Source organism: Anabrus simplex, chromosome 3 (assembly GCF_040414725.1).
Source record: "Anabrus simplex isolate iqAnaSimp1 chromosome 3, ASM4041472v1, whole genome shotgun sequence".
NCBI lineage: Eukaryota > Metazoa > Arthropoda > Insecta > Orthoptera > Tettigoniidae > Anabrus > Anabrus simplex.
In genome coordinates, this window is record NC_090267.1 from 60400770 (window position 1) to 60423393 (window position 22624).

At 40.7% G+C, this 22624-nt stretch overlaps 1 protein-coding gene across 2 annotated transcripts in view; it reads right to left on the minus strand.

Annotated features, from left to right (window-relative positions):
- LOC136867003 (organic cation transporter protein) overlaps positions 1-22624 on the minus strand; it is a 231084-nt gene that overhangs the window by 81242 nt on the left and 127218 nt on the right. For both annotated transcript variants that reach the window (XM_068226994.1, XM_067144101.2), the window contains one exon: positions 1869-2037. In XM_068226994.1, coding sequence (XP_068083095.1) covers positions 1869-2037 — 169 coding nt within the window. The remainder of the gene's footprint in view (positions 1-1868; positions 2038-22624) is intronic.

The following is a 22624-nucleotide window of genomic DNA, read 5'->3' on the forward strand; positions in this document are numbered from 1 at the left end:
ATACTCGAAATGTAAAACCCGTTTAATGGTCTTTCCGCCATTCTTAATAAATAGAGCCCAGATTTTTATACAGTAATTTTCTTATTAAGATGCTTCGTCTAGCCGGTGCCTATGAGATATTAAAGGCCCTGAAATACAGTACCCTAGAATCGGCCTCGAGATACCTCCGACTACCGCCATAGCAGTTCTCGTTACTGAGCTGTCTCGTCCGCTCATTGCCACACATTCGAATACAAAAAGACTACAATAATTCATTAAAACTAGTAATTTCAGAAGACACTAAACAGGTATGAGATACAAAGTAGAACAGGTGCAATTGTATCACTTTCTACAACGTATTTCTTACACTATGCTAACACGAAATAAGGAATTCACGAAAACTTTGGGATAAATTATAACAAATATATCAGCAGCATTAATGTTCACAAGAACCACTTCATTTCATCTCATCTCATACAAATATCGGTATTGCATACATTGTGTATCGTACCGGTACACAAGATTAGATTACCTGAATTGCAAGAGGCTCTCAGAATTTCAGCACTTTGCGCTTCAGAGGTTTCGGAAATTTCCTTGGCGTGATTATTCACAATCAGTTTTATAAACTTTGTTGCTTAGTCTTTCCTGGTCACAAGAACCAATGCAGTGAAAGCATGGAAAGAACTTGGGCACAACACAGACAATTTGCTTGTTTATGAGCTTAGTTTTTTCCTTGTAACGCAAAGATTAGCATGTGAATTTTAAAATATTTCTTAGGGAATACACAAACGTTCTTCATGTATACCGCATTTTACTGTAATTAGGTACGTTAGAGGACTATCTCTGATGGCTGATGATATTCCCTTTACGCAGGATTCACAGTGTGTATGCTCCTCAGCCATTCCCACCAAACAGCCAACTACCATTGCCTGGGAGACAAGTTCCTAAATGACTATTTTTCCCTTCTCTTCAATTTTTTTACTTTTTGGTGAAGTTCAGACACCTTAAAAAGTTCCGATTTCATTACCCGTGTCCTACTTCTCAATTTAAAAATTGTTTTTCTTAACCAGACATTTGATTTTCTGTCAGTAGATATTTACATTAAACAGGGCTACTCCTAGCCTTTCCTTGACGCAGAAGCGTGACTTGTACTCCTTTTTCCTTTGTAGCTGACGTAGAACAGTTATTTACTGAAGATATGACTTGTTTATCGTTATCTAAACAGAACATTTTACTAAATTTTGATGGCAATATGTCATTTCTAGGAGCTGGATCCTTTCTGCGTTTGGCACTTTTCTGTTTGTGAAGAATATTCACTAAAAGCAGAAGGAAGTTTTTGTGAAGAATTCGTTTGATTGATGAGCTTACACTGAAATCTGATGTATAACAATGCACACTACACGATCGGGACGAATTGTTAGGTATCCAGAGAGATCCTATTTAATCACCTTGACTAGAAATAGCTTGCCTGCATTTCTCCCTTAAATCGCACCCCGAAGGGAAATTACGGAACGTCATATTTTCTAACTTTTTAGCGGTATCCGAAGTACATAGAAGTACACAACAGTGCACACAGTCGCAGACACTCACCGACAGAAAAAAATACTTACAAGAAATTGCACACGGTCAACACAGCATCACAATTACTCCGGTCATGACAATGTTAAAATCCGGCAAGAACAGAACAGAAACCTGGCCTCTAGCGGCCAAACCGTGAACATGCATGACAGTTGTACAGGCTTCAATATGCTTGTTACTCACTTCAGTGAATGTGCATTATAATCTATAACTGCATAAAAATACGGACTCTAAACGGTCTCTTCCTAAAGTGGTATTTAACCGTGTTTATCTGACTATGTAGAGGAAGATGTAATACGATACATACTTACCACCAATAGAGCACGAAGGTCATGGAAACACAGCCCAGAGCCAGCTGGAAGTGTCTCCAGTCTCGCAATACGAACGCTACTCCGGCCATGAATACGATGCCGAGAGAGAAGGGTATCTGGTAGAGGATGGACACAGTAGGGCGCCATGACCCGCCGACGATCTCCATTACTGTAAACAGACAAGTTATTTAATTATGCTGTATTTGTTTATACCCAGAAATGTAGGAATATGAAGTTGGATGGCGAGTACCGCTGGCCTGGTCATGTAAAAAGGCGACATGAATCCCACCTCGTCCATCGTGCCTTCGAAATCGAGTAATCGTGTATAGGAATAAAATACAAATTCACCTCCACCCAACTCCAGAATAAATAATTCCAACCATAGAAAGAATTAATCGGGATCTAAGCTGGCCTGGTCATGTAAAAAGGCGACATGAATCCCACCTCGTCCATCGTGCCTTCGACATCGAGTAATCGTGTATAGGAATAAAATACAAATTCACCTCCACCCAACTCCAGAATAAAAAATTCCAACCATAGAAAGAATTAATCGGGATCTAACATCGTTTCCTTCTTGGTCTTTGAGATGTGGTCTTAACCCAGCAAAAAATTATTCGCGAGGAACAATCGACCAGTGATTTTATCTATAATAATTACGTAATACTATGATACCATTCATGACATCAGTAGAAGTCATAGGCGTTACTTTCGATGATGCCATGTTGTAACCGTCCAGGCTTCTTCAGACCTACTAATTTAATATAATATCATTTTACGCGATATCATTTGATATCAAGTTTATCCGCCATCGGCAATTATTCGTAATAATATATTTATTCTACGTCAAGCATTTGTAAATAAGGTTTTTGCAATCATATTGTATATATTATAATATCATTTATTATTTATTGTTTTATTTTATGAAAGATAGGAATTTATTATGTATTGGATTTTGGTTAATATGTTGAAATATAGTTGTTGTCATTTCATCTCATATTTGTGTATACGGAGAAGGTTATTCTTGAGCGTGGAAAATTACATGACTCATGGGTTTAACTCATGAGCCAAAGCTAGTAAACAGCGACCCGCGCGCGAGGCTTGCAAGCTGGTCAGCTACATCATCGCCACGCCTACTGGACTTGTCAAGAAAGAAGAGAAGGGGAGTTGATAATTCGATCTATCGAATCAGATACTTCGTTGTATATGAGTTTTGAGATTGAACTGTTACCAAGAGTGGGGGTGAGCCCGGATATATAGAGATTCTCACCACGAGATCGTCCTAACTACTAATTCTGCTGTGAACCTATCTACTATTAGAACATCTACTTTGAACGACGTTATTGATTCTTGAAACAGTGTGTGGTCTCTCCGAGACATAGTTATTTTTGTACAATGTGTTATCGCTTCGATACAGTACTTAAATGCGGTTATGTTATCGGATCTGCGTGAGACGAAACAAGCTTACGGCTTGTGTTATATTCAGTAAATCTTCTGGACGAAGAACTATGTTTAGTTCAAGTCTACGGAATGTGGTACAAGTCTGTACCGTATAAATATTATAGCTCAGTTGGATTGAGATTTCTACTAATATGGACAAATTCATATCTCTGAATTTTCTCCTCATATGATCAACGCTGAGCAGTTTTTACAACTATAGGGCCAATGTCTAATTTAAAGACTAGGCAGTTAGGGAGTGCTAGTCCAGATAGCCCGTACCATATCAGAGAAGGAAGGAAGGATGTCCATGGAACCAATTCTACATCGAAAAGAAGAGAACGAGTAACCACGGAAACCCGATGACTTCAACGAAAGCTGCAATTGGTGAGCTTCTATTAGACAAAGGAAGCAATTAGTAAATTCAGTAAAGTAAATTCTAAATCCCTCCACGCTTTAAGGAACTTTTCCGATTCATCTCATTTTTGTTGTATAATAAATTCATTTGTATTTTATATTGCGTTAATTTTCTTTCTTAAGCGATACTTAATGGTTAATTATTTAAAATCCTACCCCTGTGATTTAAGTATAAGTCTCTATCCTAGTAAATATAAATTTTGGTTTACAGTTTTGTTTAAAACTTGCAACATGCTCAAAATGCATGCGTGAGATACGTCCGTAACCTATGGTACTATGACCATGTAACTCCTTCATATAAACACCTATCTTTGCCCCGACTAGAAATCCGTCGCACTGTGCATACGCGATGCCATCTCCATAAAATTCTTCACCCTTTACAGACATTTGACCTTAATTCATATTTCTAGTACCTCTCATCCTATCACAGACTTAACATTAGATCTATTAATAATTGCATCATTTCGTCGCCATCAGACCTATCTGTGTCGGTGCAACGTAAAGCCTCTAGCAAAAAAAAAAAATTGCATCCTTGCTTTACCTACCCATAGAAATAACATTTATGATAATCCATTAACAGTAATTGCCTTACATGAGTGTAACCTCCTTCCCGAATGTATCATAGGCTTAATGGCTATTCGCACTTTCAAGAAAGCACGTTGGAGACATTTTACGCACCAGTATGTATCAACTGTAAACTTGATGCTGCTGTTAACAACCATTTTTATTGTCATAGATGCTCCGGCAGAAGGATAGTTTAAAATTATTAATCGTTTTATTTTTCAGATTTTGTTAAATATTATCCACTACCTCTTTTTCACATGGAGGATATTAGTTTTAATAATTATTCCCTTTATTTAATTTATTTCAAGTTAATTTCATGTCATTCATAATTTTGTTATTATTAATTAAATTTGTACTTAATCTAACTATTGTAACGTAATAAAATGCTGTAATATATATATTTCAGTGCTTGGTTAGATGGAAGAGAAGGCCTGAAGGCCTTAATCTTGCCAGATGACTTAGAAACGACCTATTGAATCTGTCTTACACGAAGGAAGGTTAGCAAACGATCTCAGGTGGAAAGTAAAACGTACAGTCTCAGGACGAGGCGTCTGGTTCTTCTGGCTTGGAGGCTCGGAGGTTTTGCTCGTCTTCATGTACATCTTCGTTTTTAAACAGCACATTATATTACAAACCATCAGAGGAACACACAACGGTGTATACATCCCGCCACCTGAGGTAGTCGTCAGGAAAGCTATTCCGCCATCAATCTCGACGGCCAGGAAGAAGAAAGTTAGTATTGTAAGGTTTTATATTTCATACACAACTGTTGTACAGAGTCATATGAAACAAAATTGTCACTTCATTTAAAAAACAAATAAAAACAGGCATGCAGGACGTATGCAGAGTTGAAGCTGAAAAAATAAAATTATCGGTTGGTGAAAAGTCTGATCTAAATCAAAGGAACTTTATTTGCGTGCTTTACTAAAAATATCACACTTTTAGCCCTTCAGGCAAGCAACTCATTCTTGCAAACATCCTAGAGATACAAGCTACGAAGTTTATGTGAATCAAATATAATAAAGTATGAGAATATATTCTTTATTTATTCCTAAAAATTAGAATCCTTTACATCATCATTGTTAGTCGGTCGAGTAGATTAGCAGTTTACCTTTTCCTACCACTACGATCGCCTATGTGAGACAATGCATAGTTTCACTTAAGGCCTCTTAACTACACTGGGTGTGGACATTTAAAAAAATTCAAAAATACCTCAGGGTATTGAACCAGGGAACACTTTACAGAAAGAATTATGTAAATAAGTTAATTTGGCTAGGATTTGAATCACAACAGAAAACAAGCAATTTAGGCTGTTTTTCTCGAACTGCATTTAGGCCGCATGTGATTTTAGAAATGTATTTTTATATTTTTATAGAGCTATCCAAGAATCACAATTTGAAACTATTTCGGGTCCTTTAACCCTTCAACCTTTGGCACAATTTCGGAAATTGCTTAATTTTACGTTTTTTTACTTTGTCTGATAAGAAGTGTTTTCAACATTAAAAAATAAGACTTAATCAATCTGCTTCTTACATCTGGTTGAGAAGCGCGATGGCACACCATGTCGGGTAACACACAAGGCCGCCCTTGCCTTGCAGAATGACGATACTTGATCTCAGCTGAGTCTAATAGTTCCAGGCTTTCTTTTTCAATTCCTCTTGCCCGACCTTCCATGATCAACCACAATGGTATTAGATTTTGAAGAACCCTTTCTTTTTCTTATGTCATTTCCCTTCATTTAGGCGACGCATTGAAGAATTCCTATCATTCTACTGCAAACTTTATCTATATCTGGACCTCTTCCCTTTGACTATGCTCGTTTTGCAGACTCTGTCTCCTCCTTTCTCGTATGTAATTCCATTCACATAAGTGTACTTTTCTTTCTCTGTGACGACTGCACTTCTGCGCTTTGTCCAATTTCTTCATTTCGGAATCTCTCTCTAAGTGACTCACGTATCATCCACAGCAATGTTTTCCTTTCAGTTCTCTCCAACATTTTCTGTTCCCTTTTCCAAAATCGCAGAATCCTTCTCCATACTTCCAATCAGTCTTATTATTTGTTTTGTATGTTTTTTACTGTAGTTTAGAAGGCATTTCCTATCTCTTACAGTTCCCGAATCATTTTCCTATTCCGTATATCCAACTTTCGTCCGTTTTCTTACACCCTTTTCACAACCTTCCCTCTCACCTATGACTGTTCTAAGGTATTTCAAGATTCCAATATAATTCTGTATTTTCCTTTTCTGTCGACTACTCCTACTCTTATTTTGTCCCTGTCTAGTAGGCACTATTACTCCCACTTTTCTCTTACCATTTCCACATTTGCTCTTTAATTATTCCGCAGTGTTATTCCCAATGCTTTTCCCACAAAGTGACAAGTACCATCATCATTTCCTTACACGAACCTACACAATACGATTGTCTTGATTTAAAAAAATTATATTATTGCCTCTCAACAGTGGTAGCTCGAAGGAATTAGTATATTTGTCTATAATGATGTTACAGGAAAGTCTAAAATATGTGAGTCATGACAGTTGCTTGTGAATGAGCATTTAGATGGTAAAATGAAAATCAAACATGAGCTCTTAAGGACAATAGTGACGATAGTGACTATATTATCTCTAAACGTCGTAGGTAATCCGTGGATGTGGCAAAACTTCTTGAATTTCTTTGTAAACCAATAAGGAGGCTGATTACACGCATACTTCACCTAAAGTATAACGTTGTTGGGTCATACGATATATTGCTTTCTTTTCATCGTTAACAGCCACTGCCTGTTCAGTGACCTACTCGAGCGGGCTTGTGGGACCGATTATACTGGCCTGGGAACTTTTTCTTGGTGAATGTTGACCATATCAAACTAATAGATTCAACATAACACTAAATATGAATATGCAATTAGGTTTGGTTTCTTCTGCTTCTGCTATCATGGAAGGGATGTTGTTAAACTGGCAATGACCGTATTGGACAAATGTATGAAATAGCATTGCACATAAATATTTAGAATCCGAACCTGTAAAATTCTATAGGCCAGTATCCAGCATTCGGGAGATAGTGGGTTCGAACCCCACTGTCGGCAGCCGTGAAGATGGTTTTCCGTGCTTTCCCATTTTCACACCAGGAAAATACTGGGGATATACCCTAATTAAGGCCACGGATGCTTCCTTACCACTCGTAGCCCTTTTCTGTCCCATCGTCGCCATAACACCTATCTGTGTCGGTGCGACGTAAAGCAACGTGTAAAATAAAATCCTATATAACAAATTGAAACAAATTAATTCAGCAAAGGGGCCGATAAAACACAGTTTTCGTTCGACGTTCATACAATTCTGATAAAAATTGGACACAATCGCCGTGAGCAATGAGGCACTCACCCTACCGACACACCAGGTGAAGCTCACTGTGTGATAAAACACCGCGTCCCGCTGCGTGAAGACGTCCGTAACCGCCTGCTGCACATCATCATCCGACAGGAAGCGTTGACCCCTTCAAGGCTTTTTGAAGGGACCGAAGGCGTGATAATCTCACGAGGAGAGATCAGGACTACAGGCCTCAATCAATCAATACTGATCTGCATTTAGGGCAGTCGCCCAGGTGGCAGATTCCCTATCTGTTGCTTTCCTAGCCTTTTCCGAAATGATTTCAAAGAAATTGGAAATTTATTGAACATCTCCCTTGGTAAGTTATTCCAATCCCTAACACCCCTTCCTATAAATGAATATTTGCCCCAGTTTGTCCTCTTGAATTCCAACTTTATCTTCATATTGTGATCATTCCTACTTTTATAAACGCCATTCAAACTTATTCGTCTACTAATGTCATTCCACGCCATCTCTCCGCTGACAGCTCGGAACATACCACTTAGTCGAGCAGATCTTCTTCTTTCTCTCAATTCTTCCCAACCCAAACATTGCAACATTTTTGTAACGCTACTCTTTTGTCGGAAATCACTCAGAACAAATCGAGCTGCTTTTCTTTGGATTTTTTCCAGTTCTTGAATCAGGTAATCCTGGTGAGGGTCCCATACACAGGAACCATACTCTAGTTGGGGTCTTACCAGAGACTTATATGCCCTCTCCTTTACATCCTTACTACAACCCCTAAACACCCTCATAACCATGTGCAGAGATCGGTACCCTTTATTTACAATCCCATTTATATGATTGCCCCAATGAAGATCTTTCTTATATTAACACCTAGATACTTACAATGATCCCCAAAAGGAACTTTCACCCCATCAACGCAGTAATTAAAACTGAGAGGACTTTTCCTATTTGTGAAACTCACAACCTGACTTTTAACCCCGTTTATCAACATACCATTGCCTGCTGTCCATCTCACAACATTATCGAGGTCACGTTGCAGTTGCTCACAATCTTGTAACTTATTTAGCACTCTATAGAGAATAACATCATCCTCAAAAAGCCTTACCTCTGATTCCACTCCTTTACTCATATCATTTATATATATATAAGAAAACATAAAGGTCCGATAACACTGCCCTGAGGAACTCCCATGATCCACCCTATCAAATGCTTTAGACATGTCAATCGCGATACAGTCCATTTGACCTCCAGAATCCAAGATATCTGCTATATCTTGCTGGAATCCTACAGGTTGAGCTTCAGTGGAATAATCTTTCCTAAAACCGAATTGCCTTCTATCGAACCAGTTATTAATTTCACAAACATGTCTAATATAATCAGAAAGAATGCCTTCCCAAAGCTTACATACAATGCATGTCAAACTTACTGGCCTGTAATTTTCAGCTTTATGTCTATCACCCTTTCCTTTATACACAGGAGCTACTATAGCAACTCTCCATTCATCTGGTATAGCTCCTCCGACCAAACAATAATCAAATAAGTACTTCAGATATGGTACTATATCCCAACCCATTGTCTTTAGTATATCCCCAGAAATCTGATCAATTCCTGCCGCTTTTCTAGTTTTCAACTTTTGTATCTTATTGTAAATGTCATTGTTATCATATGTAAATTTTATTACTTCTTTGGCCTTAGTCTCCTCCTCTATCTCGACATTATCCTTGAAACCAACAATCTTTACATACTGCTGACTGAATACTTCTGCCTTTTGAAGATCCTCACATACACACTCCCCTTGTTCATTAATTATTCCTGGAATGTCCTTCTTGGAACCTGTTTCTGTCTTAAAATACCTATACATACCCTTCCATTTTTCACTAAAATTTGTATGACTGCCAATTATGCTTGCCATCATGTTATCCTTAGCTGCCTTCTTTGCTAGATTCAATTTTCTAGTAAGTTCCTTCAATTTCTCGACCAGCGCACGCTTGTTGTTGTCCGTAATGGATAAGGCTGCCTTCCCAAATAGACCGCCGTCTTGTGTTGAAACGCGACCCGCATAGAACTTGGTGCACCATTCCACAACGGTGGTTTTCGACAAACATGCTGCCCCACACACAGTCTTCATTCTGCGATGAATGTCCACAGCCAAGAATAAAATAACACGTTGGTCCTGTTTGGACGCATTTGGTAATAACGTCGCTATAGTTCACATGGTCGCATTTAACGCACGCACGCACCTCGGCATGACACGATTGCCTCACTAATCCCTTTGCCCACACGTCCATGCTTACATACCACGCCGCGTTGCATGTCCAGTTCAGCAACGCCCTCAAACTGAAACTTTTTGATCACGCCTTATATGTTGAAACATGTGCTAAAATATCCATCTAGTTCACATAGAACCATTAATTGATTATAAGTTTACAGTCTTATCAGCTGGTAAATTTTGTCACTATTTCCTGCATAACTATCATATTTTTACTGTGTACTTTTAGCGTCAGTGTAACGGCACAGTATGTGGATTTGCAAACATTGATGTCATTGCTACATTTTTGTATGTGTTCTTATACGCCTTTTACTTATATGTATGGCTCCTGTGTTGTCTCTCTACTTCTATGGACAAAATAACGCAAGACCCTCTCATTAATAACGCCATGTCACTAAGCGTGTTGATATTCCGTCGTGTTTGATACCTTCCCTTAACGCCCTTTAAATCTTAATGTAAAACTTTCCCCGCTGTCTTCGCTTAAAAAAGCCCACTCCAGTACACACTTTGCCATAGCTCCTCCCTCTAACCCTTGCAAACGTGAATGGCCAAGTCCGTTCCTTAAAATTTGCAAGAGCTTCAAACAACATGTCACAGGTAAGGTACTTTCTATGAAGAAAAATAAATTTAAAATATGAGTGTCATTTAAATAGTTTGTTAATTGCTCTCAATGATTACATCACATACATATTGTGACCGTATCGGCACAATTAATAGTTAATTCAAGGTGATATGCTTGGTAAGGAAGCAGGCAGCAAGCTCTCTTTGTGTAGATGTTGGGAGTATCATCAGGTTGTGCATTACGAAGCCCGCCAGAGAGGCGCCTTCACCCGCCCACTGGGTGGCTTAAAGAATCCCCGAACTAGGCACACGTCATAGAAGAAGCAGGAGAAGAACACTATTTAGCGACTCCATATTGGAAAACATATGCCAGTGTACAGCGATGCCAAAGCGATCGGGCTAAATTTAATGCATTATTGGCGTAAATAACGCTTGATTAACAAAACTGCACCCGTTAGAGTAGTGTGCTGAATTTTGGTGGAATTATAAAGTCAGGAGTTCTGGTAGAAAATACTCTCCAAGCGAAAGGCGTTGGTAAACAACTTATATAACTCCGGTGGCGTACGTACGCCTAGTGAAAAACCAGATGCCTTCGGGGACTCCCTACTTCCCCTCCGAGCGGATTAATTAATTACTGCAGATCCGCCGAACATATCCAATTCCGCATATCATAGCGTACTTGTGCATAACCAAGTCACACAGTCTAGCGTATTGCTAATTTCGACAGGCTGGTTTATCCAGGAGCAGTCGAAATAAGAGTGGGGATGAAGTCACTAAACCGCCCCTACCACCGGGGCCAGTATAAGTTTTTCGCACTTCCAGGGAGCTTCAGCAGTCGTTGAGGAGCTTTCGACGGGAAACGACGGTCGTTTCGCTATCGAATTACCGCTCCATTGTATACTGTGTAAACAAAGCGGGTGTGAAAATTTTCAGTTTTTTCGCTTATAATTTGTGATAGGCAACAGACGATTACGGTAATGAGATGTACTTAAGATATCGGTTGCAAAATAGACTAAGACTGCGTGAAATATGAAGTAGGATTTTGTATAACAACTACTGGATAGTACGCAGAATTTCTGTAGGAGAACAAAAAAAACTGTATAAATCCACGCTGTTTCTGAACAAAGCGCAGGTCAGATTATTAACTGATTAACATCTAGTGAGGAGTGTTCTTGAACTAGTAAACCATACAGAAGATAGGGGTAAAGAGTTCTGCATCATACGGATGCTGGGAATGTCCGGCTTAACAGTGCAATTCGGGTAGACTAGCTGAAAGTAGCCGGTATATTCATCTCCATGTAACCAAAGAAGTAATAGGAGTGAATGGTAACACGTGTGCAAGAAATTGATAAATTGTGTAAATTACAATCTAATTTCAGTGATCCGTGTGCTATTAAAATGGATTACGCGAGACAAGATATGGAACTTCTGAACTCCAGGACTCCAGGATCCAACGCCATGGAGTAATCCAACATGGGTAGGCCTCCGGAACCTCCGGACCAGGCCGATGACAGCAACCGTTGAGTACAAAGTTATGTTTTCTTCTCCAATGCTAGTATTTCCCTTTGTAAATAATAGTCATGAAGTATAGGGTTAAAATAACGTATATAAATAGGTTTAATCCGCCCAAGAATGGTCGGGAATCCTTTTATTCATTTTTGTTTCAATTAATTAATTAGATATGGGAAGGGAGTGATCCTGTGTTAGTGTATAGAATATGGGACCCCTTTTAGTGGATATATTTGCATGTTATCATATTTTGTTTATTTAGTGCTGAGAAGGTATTGAGGGGAAAAGGAGTAGAGTGCTATGTAGATTAATAATGTAGATCTCATCTGAGCTATTGCGTAAGTTAGACAGGGACTAGCGAGGTGACAGAGTCATCAACGAGTGCCCGTATGAGAGAAAAGGCTTGGGCTAGAATCAGCACTATGTTCGTAATGGTAGAGTTTCTTGCATGATAATATAAGTTTTGGCTGCAACTGAAGATGGTCAAGAAATGAAGTGCCGAGGTTTGAACCCCTGTCCTCCACTACACTATTGAGGTTAGATGTAGAAGGTCTGTTAGTGGTTTGGAAGGATTTAATAATTTAAATTAATTTGAATTTCATTATTATTATTATTATTATTATTATTATTATTATTATTATTATTATTTTCATAATGTAACTTGATCAGTGTTTGGATGCCGATACATTTTAAGCAAAAGGTTAGAGGATTATTATTATTATTATTATTATTATTATTATTATTATTATTATTATTATTATTATTTTATCGAAGGTATTTTGATTGATGATTTATACCGATAGGTTTCGAGCCATAGGGTAGTAACTGATAGGTACACACTCTCGCCTCAGAGGCGGAGAAATAGGAGTATTGCTGTGGTCAGTGGCTAACGGATGGTGGACTTTTGGAAGGAGAGAAGATACGAGTCGAACTCCAGACCCCCAGAGATATGAGAGAATGAAATGTGAATTAACGGTCGAATTCGAGAAATGATTCTCGTGTACTGAATGTATGTGGGCTGGTCCGAGCATTGAATAAAATGCGCCAGTTTCTAATGAATTAATTTGATGGACACAGAGAGAAAAATCCTAGCGTGAAGCAGGTTGAATAGTGTTTTGAGTCTCCGGACCATGGGGACAAGTGTCAGTCATAAATTACGGCTGAGAGAAGGGGGAGCGTCTGGAACAGGGAGTAATGAATACTGGCAGAAAGGTTGGTCCGGCCAACATTCTGTTTTCTTTTGTGAATAAAGACAGCGAGTTCGTTAATTGCCACACCGTAGACCATGACCCACAGAGCAATATAGATGTTTATTTTTGTTATGACTGTTCGATACATGATTAGATTAATTAGGGCTTGATTACAGTACCCTGGATGGAGACGACCAGAGTCTCAGGTTCGAACCTCGTGTGGGCACAGCAGTGATCAACAGCTCGCTAAGACAGCGGGTTACAACGGGTTAATTACAGCTATTGTCTTTATTGATACATGTGTTTGATACATTTCTTTTCCAGGAAGTGTTTTGTTTACTTATAATCGATGTCGACTTGAATCTAGACTTCGTGAAAGTCCACTGGTAGTGATTGCAAATGATAATTCGTTGTTCAAGTCTGTTTAATTTTATATGGAAGACTTGAGTCCATTGTTTTTATTTTCCTTCTCCGTGTTTTAGTGACGGATTTCTGATATGGTCAGAATGTTCGGATTAATTATGTTTTTATATTTACTTCATTGATCCCTTAAGTTAGCCGACCATTCAAAAGCGGACATTTTTCTTTTGTGTAAATAGAGTCTAATGTGTAATACGGGATTCAGTCCCATGGAATACTCGCATTGGGGGGAACATGGCTGGTTTTGTTTTTGTGAATATGATAGGGTCATTTTACTGTGTATGTCGTACTCAAGTGGTTTATGGTAACCGGGGGATGGAACGCACAAAACAATCGCGATAATACACAAAACAATTTGTGTAGCATACATCCAAACTAATGTAATAGTTATGTAAGCAATATAGGACACAGGCAATTCAAAGTGATAGTATGTGAAAAGGTGAGATCATATTAATAACCTCTCGGTAATTCTCTGTCTTGGTAGAGAGGGATATGGATATTTACGTCTGTGTCAAAAGGGAAATTTAATTGGATTAAAGAGAGTACCAGTTAACGTTGCCGTCCACATAGATTTTGGCCTGTGGAATGTGGAGGTAACATCTGATGTCAATGGCAGCCCGGATTTTTCCGCTGCTAAAATAAGTGATTGCTGATATCAACTGTGTAAAAAGGATCAAGAGTGTATGTAAATTTTGTATATTTCACCGAGTGAATAGTAAATTGTTCTAAACGATTTCATGCCTATCTATACCGAAAAACATGCATCCAGAATCCTCTTCCGTTCATTGTAGGCCTTTAAGATAGCTTATGTTTGATAGCCTCTATATGCCGCGAACGTTCTTCGGCCCTGAGGAGTCCGTGTTCAGACCTCAGGAACGGGAGAGTAGCTGTGATCTAGCTGAGTCGTATGGCTGATAACTTCTCATGTGAGTGGATTAAGTATACAATCCCAATGAGGAGAAATCGGCACAGACCAAAAAGATCCCTTGACTATCGACTTCCGTGGAGCATGGTCCCATGTGTTCGTGACCCGAAAGGGTTGGTTTGTTGTCACATGGTCCCATGAGTCATGGGGGACGGTGGGAAAGGTCCCAATATACAGTGTGTGCCCAAAAATGGGGGAAGTAAACGGCATGTCGAGTCGTAGTATTAACAGTTCTGGCTACCTGGGCGGGGAGAAGGGAGCGAGGAGAATGGTTGCCATGGAAACGAGGGCGGAACTACTGCAGTTGCCGTGGAGATAAGCCTGCTGATAGGGTCGTGTTGCTTGGATTTACATATACCTCTAACTTCTGAGCTATGTACAACAGAACACAGCGGTCTGATGAAACGAACAAGTGAGCCGGAAACGAAGGACAGAAGAAACGAATGTAGGAATATGACAACACGGAGCAATGATACGTGCAATGCTCCATTCTCCATTTATATCTGTCAAAATGCTTCAATTAATATTACGGGTATAACTAGTACGGCCGAAAATAGCACAAACCGTCCCTAAGGATATAAGTCCTATGGTCAATCATTTACGAGAGATGGCTGTTTATGTTATCACCAGGAATGGAGGAGATAGCTATTATTAATTCTGGAGCTAGGAATTCTGTTCTATGGTCTCATATCATTTCATTTACCTTCTAATCATTACGAGGTTGATAATGTCTATTCTTCCTCTATGGCCGAAATAACACAAAATTGCACGACGTCCAACAACATTGGAAAATTAGCTTTTCAGTAGCCGAAATGCCATCAAATTTCTGACAGATTTTGACCATTTCCTGTAAAAAAAAATAACCAGCTACACGAAGTAGGATATACCAGATAGGATTATTATCAGTAATTCCAATACTGCAACCTGTCAACCATCGACAAAAGGGAGTAAGTTCATAAAAATATTTTGTGTTGTTCTGGGGTATACTTTCCATGTCCCTATGACGTCCTATATTTTTTGGGAACACTCCGTTTCAAACAACCCTTACCTACCACGAAGACTGCTACTAATGAATGCTTTAATTCCTCCCCTGAAGGTGGGGAAGCGGGCCTCCTAGGCGGTGAAGCCTTTTGCCATGCCAGGAGATTTGTATAGGAGAAGGTGAGAGGGCAGGTGAGCGTGACCTGTACGAGAAACTGTCCCGGCATTCGCCTCAGTGCAGGAGAAGGGAAAACCACAGAAAACCTTTATAAGGACAGCCCCTCTCCATCTCCCGAATGCAGGGACGTAGAACTACGGTAGAGCCGTTGCCACCCCTCCCCTACTCAGCTGGACGGTCGGTAAACAGAGCTGTCGGACCACAAACCTGCCGTGGCCACTTATAGGCCGAAGCCTACTCTGCAACAGCCGACTCAAAATACCACGAATATTCTGATCTTTGTTTTGAATCTATGGCCATGCAATTGTCCTAAAAGTATGTACATTTTCGGAGCAATGAATTCGTAGCTGAATAGTGACCCGCACCTGAAAGTTTTGGTGTAGATTATTATTTTCATACGGTGCCTTGCGCCCAGCACTAAGATCAACGACCTCTTCATGCGCTTCAAAACCGACCGTTCTCAACGCATTGACTTTAGAGTGCAGTGTAATTTATTTTACCTACTACCATAACAAAAAAGGAGAAGTTTTCTAATCAGTTTTGTGTTTGAAAATTTGGCCTTTATTTAGACACTGTGTAACAAAGTTATTTTAACGCTCACTTCGTGGCCTTCTATAGTCATAATCTCGAATGGTGTGTTCTGACGGTTCTTAGAGGAAGGTCGGGTTACTGCCTGCCTGGGTGGGAAAAAGTGACTAGGGGGTATGGTTGCCATGGAAACGTGGGCGGACCCACCGCGGTTGTCATGGAGATGAGCCTGCTGGCCGGCTCGTGTTACTTGGAGTTGCCAAACTTCTCACTTCTTAGTTACGTACAACAAAATACAGCGCTCAGAACGAACGAACAAGTGATGCTGAAGCAAAGGGAAGGAGAAAATAATACAGGAATGTGACCACACCGTGCAATTCTCTTCCCTCCAGCCCTATCTGTGAGAACGCTTATTTTAATATACGGGTGTATAATACATCACCGTCTTCACAATTGAGCCATAAACATCTCAGTTCATACGTAAAATCTGGCTTTCGGCTATTGTAACGTAAACAACTATTCTGTTTCCCTGGAGGGTTCATGGCCTGCTATAGGCCCCAAGGGCTCTGAACTTTGGAGCATGGCTTGGCGACCATGGGGCCCTGAGCTGAGTCCGGACATTGCTTCCACTTACTTGTGCTCCTCACCTTGATCTATCCTATCCGACCTCTCTTGTTCAGCTATTGTTCTTTTCCGACACCGACGCTATTGGCCTTTCTAGGGCTAGGGAGTCTTTAATTTTCACGCCCTTCGTGGCCCTTGTCTTCCGTTGGCCGATATCTTCATTTTTCGAAGTGTCGGATCCCTTCCATTTTTTCCCTCTGTTTAGTGTTATATAGAGGATGGTTGCCTAGTTGTACTTCCTCTTAAAACAATAATCACCACCACCACCACCACTTCAAAGGACACACAGTTGTGACAGACAACACCAACGAATCCATATTATTTCTTGAAATGACGCAAGCAGATAAATCCCAACTGTTCTGATATGTATGCAGACCATGAAGGCCCTTGGAGGATTGGAAGTTACAGTTTTCCACTAACCGTAAACTCGGCACTAAGTGGGTAGAGTAGTAAGCTCTGTGCTCTTGACCCCTAGGGATTAACTTGGAACTCACTTTTAGTGTAATTCTAGAAGTGGAAATCTGATTTCTTAAATTTTTCGATTTCCTGATGAGGATTTGAACCCACATTGTTCCGGGTAAACGGGGTCCACCTTCAGTGCCTCGCCTAGGCAGCCCCTCGCTATATATCACCTTTCTTCTTTTTAATACGTTTCTTGACAATTGTGTCAGGGTGGTTTTGTTTGAGTAATCACTTCATAGACTGGTTTGATGCGGCCCTCCATGCCATCCTATCCTGTGCTAATCTATTTATTTCTACGTATTGATGCCTCAAAACTAATAGGCCCATGAACGAGTCTCCTAAGAAGCTGAATAGAAAGTCTCCTTATTTACGTTAGCACGTTGCCTGAGTCATTTGCTAATATCCTAGACGGATGTCGCCAGTCAGTCATCAGAAGTAACGAACATGAGATAGGTCCGCCAGCAGGTTCTGCTTTCTCTTACAAGTGCCAAATTGATTTGAGGCAATTATAATTACTACATCTACATCTGCTCTAATCTACATGTCATATTAATACCTTGGTCTCCTCTTCTCGTCAAATTTAGCCAAATCGATCTCCCCTCACCAATTTGATACGGTATCTCTCTTCATTCGTGATTCAATCTACCCATCTCACCTTCAGCATTCACCACATTTCAGCACCACATTTCAAAAACTTCTACTCTCCTTCTTTCTGAGCTAGTTATCGTTTATGTTTCACTTCCATACAATGGCACGCTCCAGACGAAAGTCTTGAAAAACATATTTTTAATTCCTATATTAATGTTCGTAGTGAACAAATTTATGTTCGTTTTTTATCAGAAAAGCTTTCCTCGCTTGTGTTGTTCTGCATTGTGTGCCCTCCCTACTTTTGCCATCCTCTATTTTTTTACAATTTGCTTTACGTCGAACCGCATCGACACAGGTCGGTCTTATAGCAATAATGGGATAGTCCCATCATTTCCATGGTGTGAAAATGGGAAACCGAGAAAAACCATCTTCAGGGCTGCCGATAGTGGGATTCGAACCCACTATCCCCGGGAAGCAAGCTCACAGCTCACAGCCAACTCGCTCGGTATTAGTAACAATATTAATCTACTCCCTTTAAGACTTCATTTCCTAATATAACATTTTCAGCATCATCTGACTTCGTTCGACTGCACTCCATTACTTTTGTTTTGGACTTACTTATTTTTATCATGTGCTACTTCTCCAGTTTTCTGTCCATAGCATTCAGCAATTTATCCAGATTTTCTGCAGTCTCAGATAAATAATAACATAATCGGCAAATCTCAGGGTTCCGATTTCCTTTCCTTGAATTATGATTCCGTTTCCAAATTCCTCTTTGATTTCTTTTAGCGCCTGTTCTATATAAACATTGAAAAGGATGGGGACAAACTACGGCCTTCTCTCACTCCTTTCTGGATTGTTTGTTATGGTAACCGGTGAAATTATATATGCAATATTTTTGCACTCGTATAATTTCAGAAAATTGCAGTCGTGAAGAAAGCAGTCCACTTTATGCACATGTTGCATAAATAACTGTTGCTGAGGAAGGATAATAAGAGTGTAATTTATTAGGAGTTGTATGATCGACAGAAGTTGCCAAGTCATTTACAGGTATAAAATTAGTTCGAGCAATCTTGAAAATCACGTAGTTTTCTGAATGACCACAAGGTGACGTGTTCGAGTATCACCCCCTTGTCAGACCTTGGCACTGGAACATGTGGGCCAAGGTGAAGGTGTAGGTGAAGGGTTGCACGCAGCATTGCGGTAGCCTTCACTCATTCTTACATGTTCGTATGAGATACTGCGTCCTCGAAATGACGTGACCAGGGTCGAGCCTTTTTCGATGCAGTTCTTTGTTAGTGCATAGTGAATGAAATGCAACAAATTTACTGACCTCCTTCACAATCCTATATTTGAAACAAGTTATGTGGCCTCGTTTAGATCCATACGTTTCGTATTTAAATCATTAGAAACTGAGTCTAACTCTACTTCTCCTACTCTCCAAGACCAGGTCCCTATTTTCTATTCGCCTCACATGGCTCCAACACCGAAGCTGGTTTATGCGCAGATTTTCATCAATAGAGTTCATTTCTAATTTAGTCTTTATCACCTCGTTCGGACTGCCCTCCGGTCATTGTTCCCATCTGTTTGTATCAGCGATCATCCTCGCTACTGTCCGACTCGTTGGCTGAATGGTCAGCGTACTGGCCTTCGGTTCAGAGGGTCCCGGGTTCGATTCCCGGCCGGATCGGGGATTCCACCCTTTATTGCTTAATTCCAATGACCCGGGGACTGGGAATTTGTGCTGTCCCCAACATTCCTGCAACTCATACACCACACATAACACTATTCTCTACCACAATAACACGCAGTTACCTACAGATGGCAGATGCCGCCCACCCTCATCGGAGGGTCTGCCTTACAAGGACTGCACTCGGCTAGAAATAGCCACACGAAATTACTATATATCCTCGCTACTTTCATGTCTGTTACTACTAACTTACGAATGAGATATCCTAAGAGTCCACCCAGCCCCCACTTCCGTACAACATTGTTGGTCTGAAAACCGATCGGTGCTAAGATAGATTTCTTTCTTACAGAAAACTGTGGATAGCAACTGAGAGCTCACTCATTCACTTTGATTCAGTCTCACTTACTATACTACCTACCATCCTGGGATAAAAATAATTACGTCTGCCACTGTGGTGTAGTGGTTAGTGTGATTAGCTGTCACCCCCTGAGGCCCGGATTCGATTCGCGTTTCTGCTACGGAACTTTAAAAGTGGAACGAGGACTGGAACGACGTCACCTGAGTAACGGGGCATCGATTCCCATCTCGTCTATCCTCGAAGTAGCTTTCCGTGATCCCCTCATTTCTTCTCAAGGCAAATGCCGAGATGGTACCTAACTTAAGGCCACGGCTGCTTCCTTCCCTCTTCCTTGCTTATCCCTTCCAATCATTCTATCCCCTACAGGGTCTCTGTTCAGCATAGCAACTGAGGCCGACTGGGCGAGGTACTCGCCTTCCTCTCCAGTTGTATCACCTTTGAGGGACATGTTTTAACAAGCGACCGCTGCTCAGCCTAAAGGTGTGGAGATTAAGAGGTGCCGTGTGGTCAGCACGACGAATCATCTCGGTCGTTATTGTTGGCTTTCTAGACCGGAGCCACCATCTCACCGTCTGATAGCTCTTCAATTATTATCACGTAGGATGAGTGGACCTCGAACCAGCCCTCAGATCCAAGTAAAAATCAATGGCCTGGCCGGAAATCGAACCCGGTGCCTCCGGGTAAGAGGCAGGCAAGCTACGCCTACACCGTGGGGCCGGCGACTGGCTGTCCCAGCTACACATTTAAATCCAACAATAGCAATAACGCAAGCAATGAGCTGGCACTTGATGCTCTTATTTTGGTCATCCCACAGAATTTTTGTTATAGACAAATGTCAACATCGCTTAAAATAAATGAAACAATCTTAGGCCCATGAGAGAGTAAATGCTAATATTATTTGCTTTATGTCCCACTAACTACACTTTTATGGTTTTCGGAGACGGCGAGGTGCTGGAGTTTTATCCCGAAGGAGTTATTTTATATGCCAGTTAATCTACCGATACGAGGCTGACGTATTTGACTACCTTCAAATACCACGGCACTGAGCCTGGATCGAACCTGTCAAGGGGGCTCAGGAGGGCAGCGCTCTACCGTCCCAGCTGCTCAGCCGGGGTATGAGAGAGTTAGGACCAATACTTGTTACTAGGGTAAATGACTGACCCCAAACCGCCGCGCGGTATACGACTGTTTTTTTACACGTTGCTTTACAAGACCTTTACAGATAGGTCTTATGGCGAAGATGGCATAGGAGTGGGAAGGAAGCGACCGTGGCATTAAAGAACACCCCCAGCATTTGCTTTGTATGAAAATGGGAAACCACGCAAAATCATCTTCAGGGCTGCCGACAGAGGGGTTCGAACCCACTATATCCCGAATACTGGATACTGGCCACACTTAAGCGACTTTCTTTGAAAGCTGCTTCACTGAGGTCTTTGAATTTTATTTCCTTACACGCGTGTCCGAGAGCAATCTACCCCACACATACTGTTTTGAGACTTCAGTTTTAGTGTTGAACCAGATTCACTTTCAACTGTAACTCGTTAAGTGGAAAATAATGCAATCGGAAGTACCTGACATGTTACTTTGTACCACTTGGAGCATTTTACTACCGGCCATTCTTGCTAATCGTGGTGTTTTATGACCCCTACAAGCTATTTTATAACAGATTATACCATTTAGAAATGATACTGTATAGGCTTTTGGGCTTATGCCGTGTCAAGAAAGTAAGGTGAAATTCTTTACGGTTTGCAGAGAACTGTGCTCTGCGGCATCAGAAGAAAATCTCGACTCTCCACGAGAAAGGCTTCTTAAACGACGACTTTTTGATATTTAGACGTTATAATAGAAGTGGAAGTGGTACGTTCATTCGTCACCAGATGGCTCCCGGACGTGCACAGCGCTAGTGTTCGAAGCGGAAGCTGACCGAACCATCAGAATCAGTCCACGGCCAACTCGATCCCTCGCTGCAGCTAGCTAGAGCGAGGCATCAAGTCGGCCGTTATCAGTCTAAGAGGGTCACATAACATGTGTACGTACCTACGTAAATCCTTAATGGCTTAATTGATAGCCAGTGTCCCTGTTGATACCATTTGTTTATTGCAAACAAAATTCATCACTGATATACTGCCGACGTATGTATACTCTAAAATAGAAGCCCAAAGGCCGCAGGTTATTCCCCCAAACCAGATGAAACTCAGGCATGAAAACTCCGTTCTCTTGCAGAATGCTGTAAGACAATATAAGAGAACTGAAAAATTATGGCACTTGGTTCTTTTGCCCTCAAGATTTACTAGTGGACCATGCCATTTGCAAGAGGGAAGCCAACTGGTTCGAACTTAAATAAGTTATAAAATTATTGAACGGATTTTGATACGGTTTCTAGTGCTAATTAGTTCTACAAATAGTCAAAAAATTAATTTCTCCAGACGCAAAGCTGTGACCAAAAGCTAGGAAAGGTGTAACATTTCGGGTCTAAAATACCTATATCCTTTCTCTTATCAACTGAGGGGCTCACACCAAAGTGACCCGAATGTATGCATATCAACCCTTGTCGCGATTCTGTACAGGGTCGGGTATGAAATGAGATGAAATTTTGTAGCGTGTTTTTACGACGGGATGCCCTCCCGACGTCATCCATCTTCTGAACAGCTAATGAGATGAAATGAATGACGTAATATATGATAGTGGGAAGGGAGAGGATAAAACCTGGTGCCGGCAGATAGCATACTCCT